This window comes from Mesoplodon mirus, assembly GCF_964341445.2.
Source record: "Mesoplodon mirus genome assembly, chromosome: 12".
Taxonomy (NCBI): Eukaryota; Metazoa; Chordata; class Mammalia; order Artiodactyla; family Ziphiidae; genus Mesoplodon; species Mesoplodon mirus.
Window position 1 is genome coordinate 32,277,182 of NC_138988.1, and position 18,420 is coordinate 32,295,601.

Here is an 18,420-nt window from a genome sequence, read left to right on the forward strand (position 1 = left end):
GTCAACCACCACACCCCACCTCGCCCCTCCCCACCCCAGCACACACACCCCTACTGTGCGCCCCCAGGCTCAGTCCTGGGCTGGACAGAGGTGCCCCTGCTCTGTGGCCTTGCCTTCCGGGGAGAGCTGGGGGTCCTTTTGAAGGCTCTGAGCTGAGAGAAGTTAGAGAGCCCGAGGGAGCAGAGGGGATGCTCTGTGGGAAGGCCCGAGGCAAACTTGGGAGGAAGATTTGTATCTTCAGGCCTGTGAAAAACCCTTGCAGAGCATTAAGCCAGGGAGTGGCCTGGCTGACTAGGCTCATATTTTAAGTGCCACAGACTATAATGGAAGCGTTACAGTGGTGTTAGCAGTTGAGGTGGAGAGAAGGGGGTCAAGCCTTGTCATTGATTGTACGTAAGGGGTGAGAAGAGAGAGAAGTCAAGGACACCTCTCAGTGTGGGTGGATAGAGGTGGGACTCAGGAGGAGGAGGGGATGACACTGAAAAGAGCTAGTGCTCTAGCTGCCAGAGTTCAAATCCCAGCCCTGGCTCTTGTTGGCCTCAGGACCTCAGGCAGGGCATTTCACTGCACCCCAAGCCTCACAGTTCTCATCTGTAAGATGGTAATTAGGCCAGCCCTCCTGTAGGGTTGTGGTGAATATGAATGGTGTTAACAGTAGTCACAGGGCTGGCGCGTAGCAGGTGCTGGGTAGGTACAAATCTTTCTGTCCCTCATGCCATGAAGCTACCCTCAGCCTCCCCAGACCTGGCTTCTCTGTCGTAATTGCCGGCCAAGCCATCGGTTTCCAGATTCCTCTTGTTGTCAGGACTTGCTTTCATTTCTGGCTGGATTCTGAGTCCTCCAGAACCTGAATCACAGGCAGTGGAGCTTGGACATCTGCATTTCTGAGAAGTTCCCCAGGTGAACCCAGCTGCCCCCTATAGAGCAGGAACTGTGTCTTCTCAGAGCCAGTCCCCTGGGTGGCTCCTGGAATGAATGAACCATCAACAACTGTATGGTCTCGTTTCCCATAGATAAACCCAGCAGGCAGGACTGATCCAGTTTCCAGAGCAGCCCAGTGCTGGGCTGCATGCCTCATAGTTGTCCTGGGGGGTTGTGGTGGGGTGCTGTGTCTTTAAAGTCAGATTCCCATTCCCAGCCTTGGCGATTCTGATCCAGAAGGCTCGAGCTGGGGCCGAGTACGGTTCTGTGCATGGATGATTCTGTGTCCTGCTCCATCAGGACACCTGTGGGCTCTGAGCACTGTGCATCCTCCTGGCTCTGACATCCTGTGACTCTGTCAGAGAAACACAGGCCCTTGGCCTCAGCCACAGGCTCTGACATGCCTCTCCCTGCTAAGTGAGGTAGCTTTTCTTGGTGCCAGGTCACCAGATGTGGTTTCTGGGTAGTGGCAGTGGCTGCTCCTGTCCTGCAATCAGCAGGAATTAAAACACCTGGCTGTTTTGAACTTGAGTGCTGTTACCCCAAATTGCACAAGGGCAAGTGTCTTTATCACAGCTGATGCCCCAATGACTTGGGGGCCTGTGCCCCCAGTTTGCTTTGGTTTGTGGTCTCATTCTCCCTGCCAGCCCCTTGGGAGGGGGTGATGGGGAACAGCTGCTCTCACCCCAGCAGAGCACAGGGCTCGAGTGCCAGGCTTTGCATCCGGAAGCATCTGCCCCTTTCTGTTGTCCAAGCCTCCCTGGACACAGAGGAATGATTATAACCAAGCAGAAGGGTCCTCCTTCACTCCTGTTTCCCTGCCACATGCAAACTTCCAGATGGGTTTTATAGAAGGTGTGGTCTTGCTCTTGACCTGTGCCAGCCTGCTGAGCCATAGAGGTCCCATTGCAGTGTCAGAAGCACCTCCCTGGTTAATTCTGTGCCCGAGCAGTGGGTGAAGGTTCAGCAGCTGTCAGAGCCAGGCCGGCACTGGACACATGACTTGGCTGGCCCAGTGAAGTTTGCTCGCACCTCATTGTCATTTCTTCTGTGCTTTGCAGGCATGTGCCTCTCAGAGAGGAGGGCAGGGATTTGGAATCCTGGAGGAGATCTTTCAAAGCAGACCCAGGTCTCAGCCTCTGACCTGGGGATCAGAGGAGGGGCCAGGTGGGCTGCCAGCCTCTGCCTGAACAGTCTTGCCTTCTGGGAGGGTCTGGAATGGTTTCTCATCAGGTTTTTTTATATTCTCTGGAAGTGCTTTTTTCCTCTTCTTTTCATCCTCCTGTTTGCTCAGAATCCCAGTTCCTGAAGCTTCGGGTTCTGCCTCCCAGGCCCTTTAATTCAGCTGCCCTGGGCTTGCTCCATTCCAGCAGAGACCCCCTCTCTCACACCTTGCCCCTCGAGACCCACAGTGCTAACTGCAGCGCGGACTCTGGACTCATTCACTGTGGGACCTCCAACAAGTTGTTAGCCTCTCCCCGAGGCCCTCTGCTTTTTCGTCTTTCTGTTTCTTGTAAGAGGGAGAGGACATCAGCCTTCATGGAACACTGTGCCGGGCTCTTCACTGGCACTGTTTCATCGAATCCCCACAAAAGCCCATGGAGCTGACACCACTGCCACCCTGTTTAATAGTTGGGGAAACGAAGGCACAGAGCAGCCCTTTCCGAGCTCTTGTAGCTGCCAAGTGGCAGAGGTCAAATTAGAGTCCCCATAGTCTTAACTTCAGAACTCAAGGCCTCAACCAGTTATCTGTACTGTGAATGTTTTCATCATTTACAGTGTAGCTCTGTTAGCAACTTATGGTACATCATGCTATTGGGGAATTATGGTATCATGGAATCACATCTTTCTTAATTTTGACTTATGTTAACTGAACTAGAAGCTCTTAGAAGACAGAAAAAACCGTTGAATCCCACTCTTCCACTTAAGTGAGTGTATATTCTGTAGGGGTCGGAGGAGATTGGGGGTGGTAAGAGCTGGCCGCACATCCTGCATGCCCCCGATACTGTCAGGAGCCCTGTGTGTGAGTCTGAGGGTTACAGGTCTGTGTGTTTCCTCTGTCCCGACCACTGACTTTACCTGGAGTGTGGCTAAACACACAGACACCTACTCAGACCTGGGCTTCTCAAGGGAGGGGGCGCCCCTCTCTAGGACACACCTTCCTAAGGGGCTTTCCAGGGGAATTCTGGGCTCTGCAGGATTTTCCCGCTAACTTTAGAATTTGCCCTCCAGTGTCAGGGGCCGTGATTGGTCCTCCCCTTGGTAGGGCCTTTCTCCACTGATACTTGGGTTCAGAGCACAGAGATGGAGCTAAGATTTAGCCAGAGAGTTTTCTAGGGGAATCGGGCTGCTTATTTACTCAGGTGCCAGAGTATATGGGATATGAGAAGTTTGGAGGCCTGGATCTAGGAGTAAGACAGATCCCACTGTTCAGTCCCCGTGGTCCACTTGTAGCTGCTGGAGCTTCGCCAAGCTGCTTAAGCTGGAGTTTGTTTCCTTCTATGTAAAATGTGGATAACAGTGTGCATCCCATGGGGTTCTTGTGTGACTTAATGCAGGTATAGAGTAGGTCCTTGATAAGTCTTGATTCCAGTGAATTTTATATTGTCTTCAATTGGCTAGCTACATACAGTTTCATGAAACATTATTTATAGTTGGGCTTTTTTGAAGCGCTCTTTGGGCATGAAGCATGCTGTATGTAAGCATTTGTGTCTTTGCAAGTAATGAATGATGGTGAGGCAAACCGGACAGCTGTCCTTGAGCTGAGTTTGTGAGTGTGATGTATGTCAGTTTTACAAAGTTCACTTTAATAAATGTCCTGGTTGGTGAAGGATCAGGTCAGAAAATCTTTCCCTGCCCAAGGGATCCGGTTTTATTCCCAGCTGACAACACTGGCACAGGGCCTTTTCTAGGGCCATTTTACATGACTGTCATCTCCCTTTTGTACTTCTGTTGAGGGGGTGGGGTGGAGACAGGCATACCTGTGTTTATGCTTGTGCCCTGATTCTTCCACTCAGTAGCTCTGTGGGCCTAGGGAAGTCACTTAAACCCCTCCTTGCCTCAGTTTCCTCGTCTTCAAGAAGAAGGTAAGAGTCCCTACCTTACAGCATTGCTGAGAGTGTCCAATGGGATCAAACATTTGAAGCCGTCTGCAGCATGCCTGGCACATAGGGAGGCTGCTCTCACCGTTGCCTGTGGTGAGGAAGAGGAGGGCAGTGATGACAATGGTGGCAATGATGATGACATGGTTCCCAGATCCCTGGGTAGCCTGCATGCCCTCACTTGGATGGACTATGCTTGGGCAGTGTCCATCTTATAGTGGGCAGCACAGACAGTAGACCCCAGGCTGCTCTCTCCACTGTGTCTCACTTCCTCCTACCTTTGGATCCTCTGTGAATGGATGAACATGCCCTCTGCCCATCAACAAAAACAAAGTGTCCACCAGATACATCATTGCAGAGAGTTAGAGAGAGGCAGGTAGGAGGAAGTGGTTTTGTAAAAAGCAAGGTTTTTCAAACTTTTTTGTTGCATTGGAACTATTTTATAGGATGAGAACTTACCCAAGAACCCTGGCATGTGCATCATATAGGACAGGAGATGCCCTGGTTGAAATCGGAGCACGCTTTGGCCTAAGGACAGGGGGTAGGAGCTGGGCAGGACTTGACCATTGGTGGTATCCCCACCAAACCCTCATTCTGGGATCTGGGATCTGATCTTCCACTGGGAAGACTGAGACTTGCAATGGGGACCTGAGGACTGACCTAACCTCCTGTCCCCGTCTCCCCAAAGGAGCATGTGATGGAAGCCATGCAGCCTTTACATATTCAGTGAGAGCTGGGGCTGTTCCCACTACTGGGGCATACTCAGCTTGGCCTCTCCCTGCAATTGAGCCATGTGGGGAGCCAACCGCTGAAGCTGGAGGCTGCCTGGCAAGAGGGGAGTCCAGAATCCTTGTTGGAGTGCTTGTGATACTGGCATTAGCCTGTTGCATCCATTTCATCATTGGGGCATCTTGACACTGTGTCTAGAAATGTAACACTTGAGTCCTTGGGTCCCCAGCATACATCTTCCTTTAAGAGAGTGACTTAAGGGCTCTGGTGGGTACTGGGGGATTTTGCCGCTTGAAGCCTCGTTTTTCTGTGATCCTGGGGTGGCCAGCTCCCACGAGGGCCACTTTATTTCTTCAGCTGCATGCAGTGGCCTCCGAGGTGCCCTGATTCTGCAGTAGGTTTGTGTCATCTTTCATGCCAGTGGACAAGTGCAGGTGACTGAATTCTTTCTTTTGGTCTGCAAGCATTGTACCTGTCAGTGTGCTCACAGTTGGGGTGCCACTGCACCCGCTGCAGTTGGGGAGACACAAGCACATATTGGCGGGATTTGGGTGGGGGGGAGCATAGCAGGAGCGCCAGGGAGTCACTGGGGGGCCTGGGAAAGCCTGTGGGGACGAGAGTGGTTGAGTTTACAAAGTGTCTCTTTGAGGGTGGCCGTGGAGACCTCATTTCTCAATTCTTGCCTCCAACTGCAGTGCCATGTCCAGACCTCACAATGTCTGGAAGGATGGAGTAAAAATACAAATAAAAACAGATAACAACGACCACTAACTGAGTACATCTTCTTGGCTAAGCACTCATTGTAGATTGTCTCATTTTGCCCAGAGGCACAGAGCCCACTGAGGCCAGATCCCGTCCCTGGTTCTCTCCAGCCGCCGCAGGTGCTGCTCCCCTTGTAACTGTACATCCCTCCGTTACTGCTTCACCACACTGTGCTGTAATGATCAGTGTTTCTTTTAAACTTTGAGATAGTTTTAGTAACCCCCAAATATGTCAACCCTTTTTTGTTCTTGTAAAACCGCTAGTGGTACAGCTGTAACTGAAGCCCTCCGTAACCTCCGGCCAGTCCCACGTCCCTCCTTAGAGGCAGCCGTTTAAGAACGTTGTCTCCTGAATAGTCTGCGCCCCAGGCACAGGCACTCTCATCCGCATCCACGCAGACGCTGCGAGCCAGTCTGTGGGAGGATGAGGGTGCGCCGCTGTGTCCACACCGCCGGCCAGAGCACTGTTTGGTATCTGACCAAGGGGCCGGCCTCAAGGGAAGAGACTGCACGGGCTCGAGCCGGCTGCCAGCACTGTGGGCCACGGCGTGATGTCCCCGTGACGGCAGGGCTGCCCGTGTCATCGTCTCCCATTCAGTTTATCTCTGGCCACAGCAGCCCTCAGGGGCGGTGGCCTTGTTTTTAGTCAAGGCCTCTGGGCCACATTTTTTGGCCACTATAGAGGTGAGGTCATCTGGGGCGGGTGGCTTGGGGCGTTGTGGTCACAGCCCCACTTGCCCAGTGGGCCTTCAACTGTGACTTTGGCGGACAGAAAAAGAAAAAATGTATCCAGCTCTCTCCCTGTTTTGATAAAAGCCTGGAGAACAAACCCTGACTGTTGTTTACTGATAAATGTTTATAAAGCCCCCAAGAACCAAGCATGATGCAGAGCCAGGAACAGGCAGGCTTCTACAAATCTCTCCAGAGGGTGTTCCCTTCTAAGATCTGAGGCTGAAAAGATTATTTGGTGAAGAGTCTTAATTTGTTATTTGCATGCTGTGAAGGTTTTTTTTTTTCCTTAGTATATCTTTTTTTTGTCAAGTATTTATTAAGCACCAACTATATGCCTAACCCAACTCAGGTGGGGCATTATGGGAGCAGAGCGGGCTCTGGAATTAGATTGCATGGGTTCAAATCCCATCCTCTAGTGATGACTTTTGGGACCTTGGGCAAGTTAATTAGCCATCTGTGCCTCAATTTCCTCCTATTCAAAAGGGAGATTATGATAGCATCCACTTCATTGAGTAGGAGAAGAGGAAATGAGGTAATGCTTGAGAAATACTGCACCTGATGCATGTTAGGTGTTCAGCAAAGGCAGTTATATTATTAGTAGTTATTATGAATTAGCATTAGGCGTTCACATGCAGTCAGAACTAGGAGGCGGAAAATTGAATGGGCAGGACCTGATTTTTGTTCTTGAGAGTTTCCAGTCTGTTTGGGGAGACTAGATAAAGGCACTTGTTACTATTAGCAATTAATATGTGACAGTAGCAATTAAGAGCAAATGGTGTGGCTTGTATTGCAAGCCCTACAGGAGTTCGGGGGGGATTCCTGGGGGGCAATGGTGGCGTGCCAGGTGGGTGTGTCCATGGGTGTGTCAGGTGGGTGAAAGGAGTGAAGGAGAGACAGAGGAAAGACCATGCAGCAGGGGTCAGGGGAACATTCCAGGTCTGTCTGGTGAACAGCTCTTGGCAGGATGGGGGGTGGTGAGGAAGTCACCTGGGATCTGCTTCATCCAGAGGTGAAATGACACATGCTTGTGGAGTGGAAATGGATGAGAGAGGCAGAGACACTGTTGCTGCTTCTTTTTCTCCTTCTTCTTCTCCCCCTCCTTCTTCTTTAGTTATAAACGCATTTATTGAATTTTCATAACTGTTGACCTCCAATTGTGGGATGCAAAGTTGGGAAATGTAGCATGTCTATATTGATTTATAGAAAACAAACAAGCAGCAAGCTTCTTTTTGAGAGGATTATGGAAACTGGTAGACTTGGGGGAAACAGTTGAATAGACAAACTTTACCTGGTTCTGCCTTTCCTACAGACAAACGCATACAGCAAGTGCTCTTGTGTTTGATGTCATCGGTTCAGTGTTGTCTTGTGAGAGTCATCCTTGTTGCATGTAGCGCTGTAGATCATATGTCCTCATACACTGTGAATTACCACCTTTTATTTCATTCATTCTACTGTTGATGAGCATTTGGGTCACTTCTGGTTTGGAGCTGGAGGTAAGCCAAATAATGGCCCCTCGAAAGATATTCATGACCTCATCCCTGGTCACAGGTACCATTCACTGGTAACACTTGTGACTATGTCACTTTATGTGGCAAAGGGACTTTGTAGATTTGATTAAGTTAAGGGTCTTGACATGGGGAGATGATCTTGAATTCTCTGGGTGGGCCCAGTGTAGTTACAAGGATCCTTGTAAGAGGGATACAGGAGGGTCTGGTCAGAGGATGAGATATGACGATGGAAGCAGAGGTGAGAGAAGAGGGAGATTTGAAGGTGCTACATTGCTGGCTCTGAAAAGGAGGAAGGGGCCATGAGCCGAGGAAAGCAGGTGACCTCTAGGAGCTGGAAAAGACAAGGGAATGGATTCTTCCCTAGAGCCTCCAGAAGAAATGCAGTCCTGCTGACCCATTTCTGACCTCCAGAGCTATAAGATACCAAATTTGTGTTGTTTTGGGTCACTAAGTTTGTGGTTATTTGTTATAATAGTAGTAGGAAACTAATACAGGACTGTTATGCAGAGTAGTACTGAGAACATTCTGGAAAATATGTACCAGAATGGTGCATGTATATACCTAGGAGCAAATGCAGTTGAATAGATATTGCCACCGTCTTCCAGAGTGGTTGGAAGATATGAGAGTTCTGGTTGCTTCGCATCCTCACCAACACTTGGTCTTCCTGAGAAGAGATATTTTTCAAAGAAAAATTAGCAAGATTTGGTGTCCAGTGGACACCTGATAGGAAGTTGATGCTGAGCAGATGCTGGTCACCACTGATCCAGCCAGCTGAGGAGAGGAAGGGGGCAGTGGTGGGGAGAATTAGGATTCTTCTTCCATGGAAGAGGAAGTGACTGGCATAGGAAATACTGATTAGCTTTAGATTAATACAGAGCTTACCAGCTGAAGAGTTAGAACAGCACTCATCTTTGTGACTTGCTGATTATCCGAGGTGAGTGATGGGTCTTGTGAGGTGGAGGAGAGGTCTGTGCCGCTCACCAGCTCCCCAGACTTTGAAAATTGCCCTCTCATAAGTGCTGTGACCTTAATCACAAGCTAATCACAACCTCTGTGAGCTCCAGTTGTGCTGTTCCTAAGATGGGTGTGATTCTGCCTTCCCTGGGTGGCTGTGGGTGGATGAGAGGAGCCTCTGTGTGAGAGCCATGAGTTTACTGCCTGCAAATAGGAGGTTCTGAGTCAGTGGTAGCTCTGGTCATTACTGACAGCAGTAATGAGCACATAAACGCCTACAGAAGTTGGCAATTCTGGGTTCAGAATGAGTGTTCAGGGGCTGAGTGGCTGTCGTGGGAGGGGTCTGAGAATATCACCAGGGCGTCCAGGGTGGGTGAGGTCAATCCCTCTAGGGCTTTAGAGAGACACTGTCTCCCCACAGCCCTGAAACTGCTTTTGAAACTATTTGTTCATTCATTCATACATTCAACCAGTACTGAGCTTTACCTTGAACATTATAATACAGCGGTTAGTTCTTCTTTCTCTAATTGCTTTAGGTGTAAGTTTAGGTTGTTTTATTTGAGATTTTTCTTGTTTCTTGAGGTAGGATTGTATTGCTATAAACTTTCCTCTTAGAACTGCTTTTGCTGCATCCCATAGGTTTGGAGTCATCTTGTTTTCATTGTCATGTGTTTCTAGGTATTTTTTGATTTCCTCTTTGATTTCTTCAGTGATCTCTTGGTTAGCGTATTGTTTCACCTCCATGTGTTTGTATTTTTTTACAGTTTTTTTCCTGTAATTGATATCTAGTTTCATAGTGTTGTGGTTGGAAAAGATACTTGATACGATTTCAATTTTCATAAATTTACCAAGGCTTGATTTGTGATCCAAGATATGATCTATCCTGGAGAATGGTCCATGAGCACTTGAGAAGAAAGTATATTCTGTTGTTTTGGGATGGAATGTCCTATAAATATCAATTAAGTCCATCTGGTCTAGTGTGTCATTTAAAGCTTGTGTTTCCTTATTTATTTTCATTTTGGATGATCTGTCCATTGGTGAAAGCGGGGTGTTAAAAGTCCCCTACTATGATGTGTTACTGTCAATTTCCCTTTTACGGTTGTTAGCATTTGCCTTATGTATTGAGGTGCTCCTAAGTTGGATGCATAAATATTTACAATTGTTAAAGTTAGCAGAACGAAATAAATCATAAAGATCAGATGAGAAATAAATGAAATAAATGAAAAAGAAATGAAGGAAACAGTAGCAAAGATCAATAAAACTAAACGCTGGTTCTTTGAGAAGATAAACAAAATAGATAAACCACTAGCCAGACTCATCAAGAAAAAAAGGGAGAAGACTCAGATCAACAGAATTAGAAACAAAAAAGAAGTAACAACTGACACTGCAGAAGTACAAAGGATCACGAGAGACTACTACAAGCAACTATATGCCAATAAAATGGACAACCTGGAAGAAATGGACAAATGCTTAGAAAAGTACAACCTTCCAAGACTGAACCAGGAAAAAATAGAAAATATGGACAGACCAATCACAAGCACTTAAATTGAAACTGTGATTAAAAATCTTCTAACAGGGCTTCCCTGGTGACGCAGTGGTTGAGAGTCTGCCTTCCAATGCAGGGGACACGGGTTCGTGCCCCAGTCCGGGAAGATCCCACATGTGGCAGAGCGGCTAGGCCCGTGAGCCATGGCTGCTGAGCCTGCGTGTCCGGAGCCTGTGCTCCACAACAAGAGAGGCCACAACAGTGAGAGGCCTGCTACTGCAAAAAAAAAAAAAAAAAAAAAAAAATCTTCTAACAAACAAAAGCCCAGGACCAGATGGCTTCACAGGTGAATTCTATCAAACATTTAGAGAAGAGCTAACACCTATCCTTCTCAAACTCTTCCAAAATATAGCAGAGGGAGGAACACTCCCAAACTCATTCTACGAGGCCACCATCACTCTGATACCAAAACCAGACAAAGATGTCACAAAAAAAGAAAACTATAGGCCAATATCACTGATGAACATACATGCAGAAGTCCTCAACAAAATACTTGCAAACAGAATCCAGCAGCACATTAAAAGGATCATAGAGCATGATCAAGTGGGGTTTATCCCAGGAATGCAAGGATTCTTCAATATACGCAAATCAATGTGATACACCATGTTAACAAACTGAAGGATAAAAACCACATGATCATCTCAGTAGATGCAGAAAAAGCTTTTGACAAAATTCAACACCATTTATGATAAAAACTCTCCAGAAAGTGGGCACAGAGGGAACCTACCTCAACATAATAAAGGCCATATATGACAAACCCACACCCAACATCGTTCTCAATGGTGAAACACTGAAACCATTTCCTCTAAGATCAGGAACAAGACAAGGTTGTCCACTCTCACCACTATTCTTCAACATAGTTTTGGAAGTTTTAGCCACAGCAATCAGAGAAGAAAAAGAAATAAAAGGAATCCAAATCAGAAAAGAAGAAGTAAAACTGTCATTGTTTGCAGATGACACGATATTATACATAGAGGATCCTAACAATGCTACCAGAAAACTACTAGAGCTAATCAATGAATTTGGTAAAGTAGCAGGATACAAAATTAATGCACAGAAATCTCTTGCATTCCTATACACTAATGATGAAAAATCTGAAAGAGAACTTAAGGAAACACTCCCATTTACCACTGCAACAAAAAGAATAAAATACCTAGGAATAAACCTACCTAAGGAGACAAAAGACCTGTATGCAGAAAACTATAAGACACTGATGAAAGAAATTAAAGATGGTACAAACAGATGGCGAGATATACCATGTTCTTGGATTGGAAGAATCAACATTGTGAAAATGACTATACTACCCAAAGCAATCTGCAGATTCAGTGCAATCCCTATCAAACTACCACTGGCATTTTTCACAGAACTAGAACAAAAAATTTCACAATTTGTATGTAAACACAAAAGACCCCAAGTAGTCAAAGCAATCTTGAGAAAGAAAAACAGAGCTGGAGGAATCAGGCTCCCTGACTTCAGACTATACTACAAAGCTACAGTAATCAAGACAGTATGGTATTGGCACAAAAACAGAAATACAGATCAATGGAACAGGATAGAAAGCCCAGAGATAAACCCACGCACATATGGTCACCTTATCTTTGATAAAGGAGGTAAGAATATACAATGGAGAAAAGAAGCATCTTCAATAAGTGGTGCTGGGAAAACTGGACAGCTACATGTAAAACAATGAAATTAGAACACTTCCTAACACCATACACAAAAATAAACTCAAATTGGATTAAAGACCTAAATGTAAGGCTAGACACTAAAAAACTCTTAGAGGAAAACTTAGGCAGAACACTCTATGACATAAATCACAGCAAGATCCTTTTTGACCCACCTCCTAGAGAAGTGGAAATAAAAACAAAAATAAACAAATGGGACCTAATGGAACTTAAAGCTTTTGCACAGCAAAGGAAACCATAAACAAGACGAAAAGACAACCCTCAGAATGGGAGAAAATATTTGTGAACGAAGCAACTGACAAAGGATTAATCTCCAAAATATACAAGCAGCTCGTGCAGCTCAATATAAAAAAAAAAAAACCCAATCCAAAAATGAGTGGAAGACCTAAATAGACATTTCTCTGGAGAAGATATACAGATTGCCAACAAACACATGAAAGGATGCTCAAAATCACTAATCATTAGAGAAATGCAAATCAAAACCACAGTGAGGTATCACTTCACACCAGTCAGAATGGCCATCATCAAAAAATCTACAAACAATAAATGCTGCAGAGGGTGTGGAGAAAAGGGAACCCTCCCGCACTGTTGGTGGGAATGTAAATTGATACAGCCACTATGGAGAGCAGTATGGAGGTTCCTTAAAAAACTAAAAATAGAATTACCATATGACCCAGCAATCCCACTACTGGGCACATACTGTGAGAAAATCATAATTCAAAAAGAGTCATGTACCACAATGTTCATTGCAGCTCTATTTACAATAGCCAGGACATGGAAGCAAGCTAAGTGTCCATTGACAGATGAATGGATAAAGAAGATGCAGCACATATATACAATGGAATATTGCTCAGCCATAAAAAGAAACAAAATTGAGTTATTTGTAGTGAGGTGGATGGACCTAGAGTCTGTCATACAGAGTGAAGCAAGTCAGAAATAGAAAAATACCGTATGCTAACACATGTATATGGAATCTAAAAAAAAAAAAAAGAAAGAAAAAATCATTCTGAAGAACCTAGGGGCAGGACAGGAATAAAGACGCAGATGTAGAGGATGGACTTGAGGACACGGGGAGGGGGAAGGGGATGCTGGGACGAAGTGAGAGAGTAGCATTGACATATATACACTACCAAATGTAAAATAGATAGGTAGTGGGAAGCAGCTGCATAGCACAGGGAGATCAGCTCAGTGCTTTGTGACCACCTAGTGGGGTGGGATAGGGAGGGTGGGAGGGAGGCTTAAGAGGGAGGGGATATGGGGATATATGTATACATATAGCTGATTCACTTTGTTATACTCAGTGTTAGCAGCAACTAACACAACACTGTAAAGCAATTATACTCCAATAAAGATGTTAAAAAAAAATACAGTGGTTAGGAACACAGACTTGAACCCCCTGGTTCAAGTCTTGGCTTTGCCGTTTGGTGTCTGTATGGCCTTCGACAAATCTTAACCCAGTTTTCCAATTCATAGAGTGAGGCAGTGCCTGCCTCCTAGGGCTGATGTGAGAATCCAATGAGATATTTCACGTCAGTGTCTGCACCTTGGGCATCCCTCAGTGCTGGGATACAGAGATGGGTGTCCCCAGTGCCGGCTCCTAGCCACAGGCTGAAGGACAGTGGTTTCTTGATGGCTGTCTACAGAAAACCTTATCCAACACCAGGAGGGAAAACCTGAAACCCTGACCCAGAATTAGCCAGTGGGCCTGTGAAGGCAGACTCTGACCTCGTTGCTGCAGGGGAAATGTGACTTAGAGGAGAGTTTGCTGTTGGCATCATTTGGGATGTAAGTATCAAATCCTCTTGCAGCAGTTACTGTGTTGTGTAAGAGCTTGCTACACAGAGCAAACTTGGCTTCCAGCCCAAGGTGAGGTGGACCAAGGTGTTCACAGCTGCAGAAGTGACCCTGGTGTGAGCCACTGCTTTCTCCCCTCTCCCTTCGTGGCAGGAATGCAGTAACACCTCTGGGACTCTGAGTTCAAGTCCCATTACCCTTCCACATTCACATCCACATCCCTCCTTCCAGGATCCACATCTTCCCTCTTGCCTCGTTCTGGGTCCCTCCATAATGCACATGCCACAGCTGAAGAAGTTAAACTCTGATGGAAGCCAGAGCAGTGGCCTCAGACAGGGATCCAGATGCTAAAAATATCTCTTAGTGTGCTCTTTGCAAGTTAAAGAGCAGTGTTGGAGGCTGGGGCTGGGGATTCTCCCCAACACTGACTCTGTCCAACACATCATGGTGCAGGGGTCCCAGGTATCTGGTCCTGCTCACCTGGGTCTGAAAGTTTGTTCACATTGTGCTTTGATCTGGGAGAAAGCCAGACCCACAGTGGAGAAGATGGAGGATTGCGGGGAGATTTGGCCAAGCAGCCTATGATGCTCAACCATCAAAACAGCTGATGCAGTGGAGCTGGGCCATAATGACAGCACCAGCATGAAGGTCATGGGTGTCAAAACTATCCTGGACCCCCTTTTGCCTAGGAGGCTCCAGGCTGGAGACCAACACACCATCCCTCAATATGGTCTACACAGCCAGTTCTTCCTGCGTTGAAAATGACAGCTGTTTCTTTGGTTACAAATGAAGTAGCTGGTTTGTATTCGGGCCATGGTGCAGAAAGAGAATCTATCTTTTAATGCTAAAGCCACACCCTGAGTGGTGAGGAATGCAGTTCCTGAGGCTGGAGAGGGGACCTCCGAGTTGTAGCTCAGACTCATCCTGGGGCAGACGTGCAGGGAGTGGAATAGTGGGCCGAATCCTCCGCCATCGGAATGTTCTCCCCCTAGCTCTGTCTCTCTGTCTCTGTCCCTGTGTTTCCTAGTCTCTATGTCACTCCTAAGCAGAGACTAAAATCCTTAAATGTGGGTATCGTGTACATTCAGGTGGCGTTTTACCATCCCGAGTAGCCGTTTCGTGAAGTGAAGCTCACAACTCGTACTTGTGGGTCCCAGTGTCCCTAATTCCATACCAGGTGCTCTGCTTTTGAGGCGCTTCACACAGGAAGAGATTACATGCCTATGAACACCTCTTCACCCATCAAACACTGATTGAGTACCTGCTTGAAATGGCGTGTGGTTTTACCAAAATTATGACCCCAAATAATTTGGACTCACCTGTCTCCACAGACACAGACTGTGCCAAGCTCCAAATAAGCAACCCCACCCTCAGAAGGGCCCCAGTGATAATCTTTAACCATAGTGCCAACTCAGTGAGACTTAGCCAGCCATAAAAAGAAGACCCAATAAAACTTAGTTTTATTAAACTTAAAGTGACTTAAAGAACAAAGATATTTCTCTCTAAGGTAGTAGTTCCCAGGAGAGAGGGCACCTGTGCTCCATGCAGCCAGTCACAGGCCCAAGTGCCTTCTATCTTGTTCCTTTGTTATTTCCAAGTGCATTGTCATCATCTGCATGGTCAGAGCTGAGTTCCAGCCAGTGAGAATCAGGGGGAAGGATGGACAAGGCATGCCCATGTCTTGAGACCTACGTGGAGAAGTGGAACATATCACATCCTTTCACATTCCATTGGGAACTCAGATACCTGGCTGCACCTAGCTGCAAGGATGCCTGGGAAATGTAGTCCCTGATGAAACTCAAATAACCTATGGACAAAGGGGAAAATGGATTTTGATGGACACTAGGCAGCCTTTGACATATTCCTTTTGTGTATATTTAATGCATCTCTTTGTGTTAGCATAAATGTACCCAGGTTATAAATGTTGGTTATTTTGCTTTTTCAGAAAGAAGACCTGGATCTGCCACACAGTGTCTATGGACAGTTCCGGAGTAATGAATCAGTGTGTCTTCAGAGAAATGGAAGAAAACAAGGAAAGGTAAAAGTATCTTTAAAAATTAAAATTAAAAAGAATACTTACATGCAACAATTAAATGTAATGCAGGACTTCTTATAAGTCAGTGGAGGCCAACAAGGATTTGGAGATAGCAAAATTTCATGTGTCCCGTTTTCATACCTTGAGTTTCTGACACCAGAGGAAGGATACCTTTGTCAAGTATGAGGGAATTTTTCTAAGATTTAGAAGGAAGAGTTGGTATATAGAACTGATGTGGTATAGCATTAAATATCTGATTCTGTCATTCCAAGAAACTATGGGCTTATGCTCAGATGTGTTGTGTCTACATTTGTGGGTGGCCAGTCCCCCAAGAGGAGGTGAAGGCAGACCCTTAGCTCTCGGCAGCTACATCTTCTCTTGAAGTCATCATCTCTTCCTCTTCCTTCTACCTCCTCTTTTTTGTTCCTTAAAAATAAATGTATTACTTTAACTTAAATACCCAAGAAATGCATGGATACATTTTCCTAGTTAAAAATAAGAGTGAAATCCCTATTGATCCCCAAGTTTCATTCCCAGCATCCACCCCACTCCTACCTTTCCCAGAAGTAACCACTGTGACCTACTTTGTGAATTTCCTTCCAGAGCTTTTACTAGGAGTCTGTATACATAGAAAAAAAAAGTCATTTTTTCCTTCCTTTCCTTTTTCTTTCTTTCTGTTCTTTAAATACAGTCTGTCATACTATGCTTGCTGGTCTATTCTGTAACCTTTTTGTTTTATTTATTTATTTTAATAATTTTTTTAAACATTCTCTTATTTTTAATTCGTTTATTTTATTTATTTATTTTTGGCTGTGTTGGGTCTTCATTGCTGCGCACGGGCCCTCTCGTTGCGGCGAGCAGGGGCCACTCTTCACTGCGGTGTGCAGGCTTCTCATTGCAGTGAGAGACTTCTCTTGTTGTGGAGCACGGGTTCTAGGCACACGGGCTTCAGCAGTTGTGGCACGTGGGCTCAGCAGCTGCAGCTCACGGACTCCAGAGCATAGGCTCAGCAGCTGTGGCACATTGGCCCATTTGCTCCGCAGCATGTGGAATGTTCCCGGACCAGGGCTCGAACCCGTGTCCCTGCATTTGCAGGCAGACTCCCAATCACTGCGGTACAAGGGAAGCCCCTGTAACCTTTTTAAAACATTCAGTAATATGTCTTTAAATGTTTTCAAGACAGTGCATGTGCATCTACCTTGTTTTGTTGCAAAGTGAGTATTGTATCCATGGCATAAGAATCTCACTGTTTATCGAGCTGTTTTTCTGTTGGTGGTGGAGGGTGGGTGGGTTCTGTTTTTCGCCCTTACAGCAGTGCTTTGATGCACTTTCTGGTTTATGCCTCCAAGCACATGAGCAGATAGTTCTCTTAGGTAGATGGTTATCGAGGAGTGAAGTTGTTGGGCCATCCTTTGCATGCATTTAAGATCTTGATAAATACTGCCAAATCATTCTCTAAAGAGCACCAGTTATCGGCAGGATACCAGATTTCCTGTTTGCCTGCCTCCTGCCACACCTCAGCTCTTCATGCTTTTTAATTTTTGCCAGTCTGTTGGGTTAACAGCAGTATCTTCATGGTTGTAATTTCCTCCCCCTTCTCTTTACTCTGAGGAAGTTCGTCTTCTCAGGTCTCTCTGTTTCCCAATGGCCCTAGCGAGCCTCTGTCCTTACAGGGACCCAGTGATTATCCTGAGGCCCAGGGCACCTGGGCAGGCTGGGTCCTTCCCAAGAGTGGGCACCTCTTTGTTTCTCTTCTGAAAAGTATCCAAGTCTGCTTTTCCAGTAGCGTTCATCCCAGGATCACCTGCTTCTCTCTGGATCCTGGAGTGGGTTGGAAGAGGCTTGGGTTGGATTTCCTGACTCAGATGATTTCATCCACCACCACCACCATCCTTGGCAACAATCTGAGTACGTACTATGTGTCAGGCTCTGTGTGGATCACTTGGCTTACTCATCTCATTTAATTTTCACTGTGGTGAGGTAGGGAGATGTGTTGTTACCCTCATTATGTCCATTAGGTGACGTGAGGACAGAAATTCACTCAAAACCAACCCAAGCAACAAAAGAAAACCAACAAATACTCTGTCTTGCTGCGGAGCCCCAGCTCCTACCCATTGCTCTCACTTTGGGTGACAGACAGACCCATGCTTGCTGAGTGGCGAGTTCTCCTGTGGTCATAGCTTATGGACCACATGGAGCCATTAGGCCCATGTTCGTGGTGGCCTTGACCATATTCACATGGCCTTCCCAGAGGAGAGTGTAGGAGTGGAGAGTGTGGTTTGGGTTTTGTTTGCTTCCAGCATATGAACACAGGCTCTTTCATTTCACCAGCCCCTCTATTCTGGTGTACAGTTGGGGGTGGCGGTCTCACCTGTATTCGTCCAAAATACTTCTCTGGAAAGGGGTTTTTGTCATAGGGAGTAAATCTACCCTATTAGGATAAATATGCCCACTGAGCTATGGCCGAAGAGGAAGTTCTTCACCCACCCCCATAGACCTGATCAGTCACCCTCCCTAAAACATTTAATTTTAGACCCTGTTCTAAAAGCAGGCAGAGTGCAGTTTCAGAGGTCTTCCTGAGCCCCAGCCCCTGCCCCCCATTATGTTTCAGAGACGTAATCGTGTAGAGCCAGCAGAGGTCCTAGGCTCACTGT

At 46.3% G+C, this 18,420-nt stretch overlaps 1 protein-coding gene across 1 annotated transcript in view; it reads left to right on the forward strand.

Annotated features, from left to right (window-relative positions):
• The window catches only part of ARHGEF3 (Rho guanine nucleotide exchange factor 3), a 322,788-nt gene that overhangs the window by 25,020 nt on the left and 279,348 nt on the right, over positions 1 to 18,420 (forward strand). The window contains exon 2 of the mRNA XM_082639210.1: positions 15,677 to 15,769. Within this exon, the coding sequence (XP_082495336.1) occupies positions 15,708 to 15,769 (62 nt within the window). The 5' untranslated portion in view covers positions 15,677 to 15,707. The remainder of the gene's footprint in view (positions 1 to 15,676; positions 15,770 to 18,420) is intronic.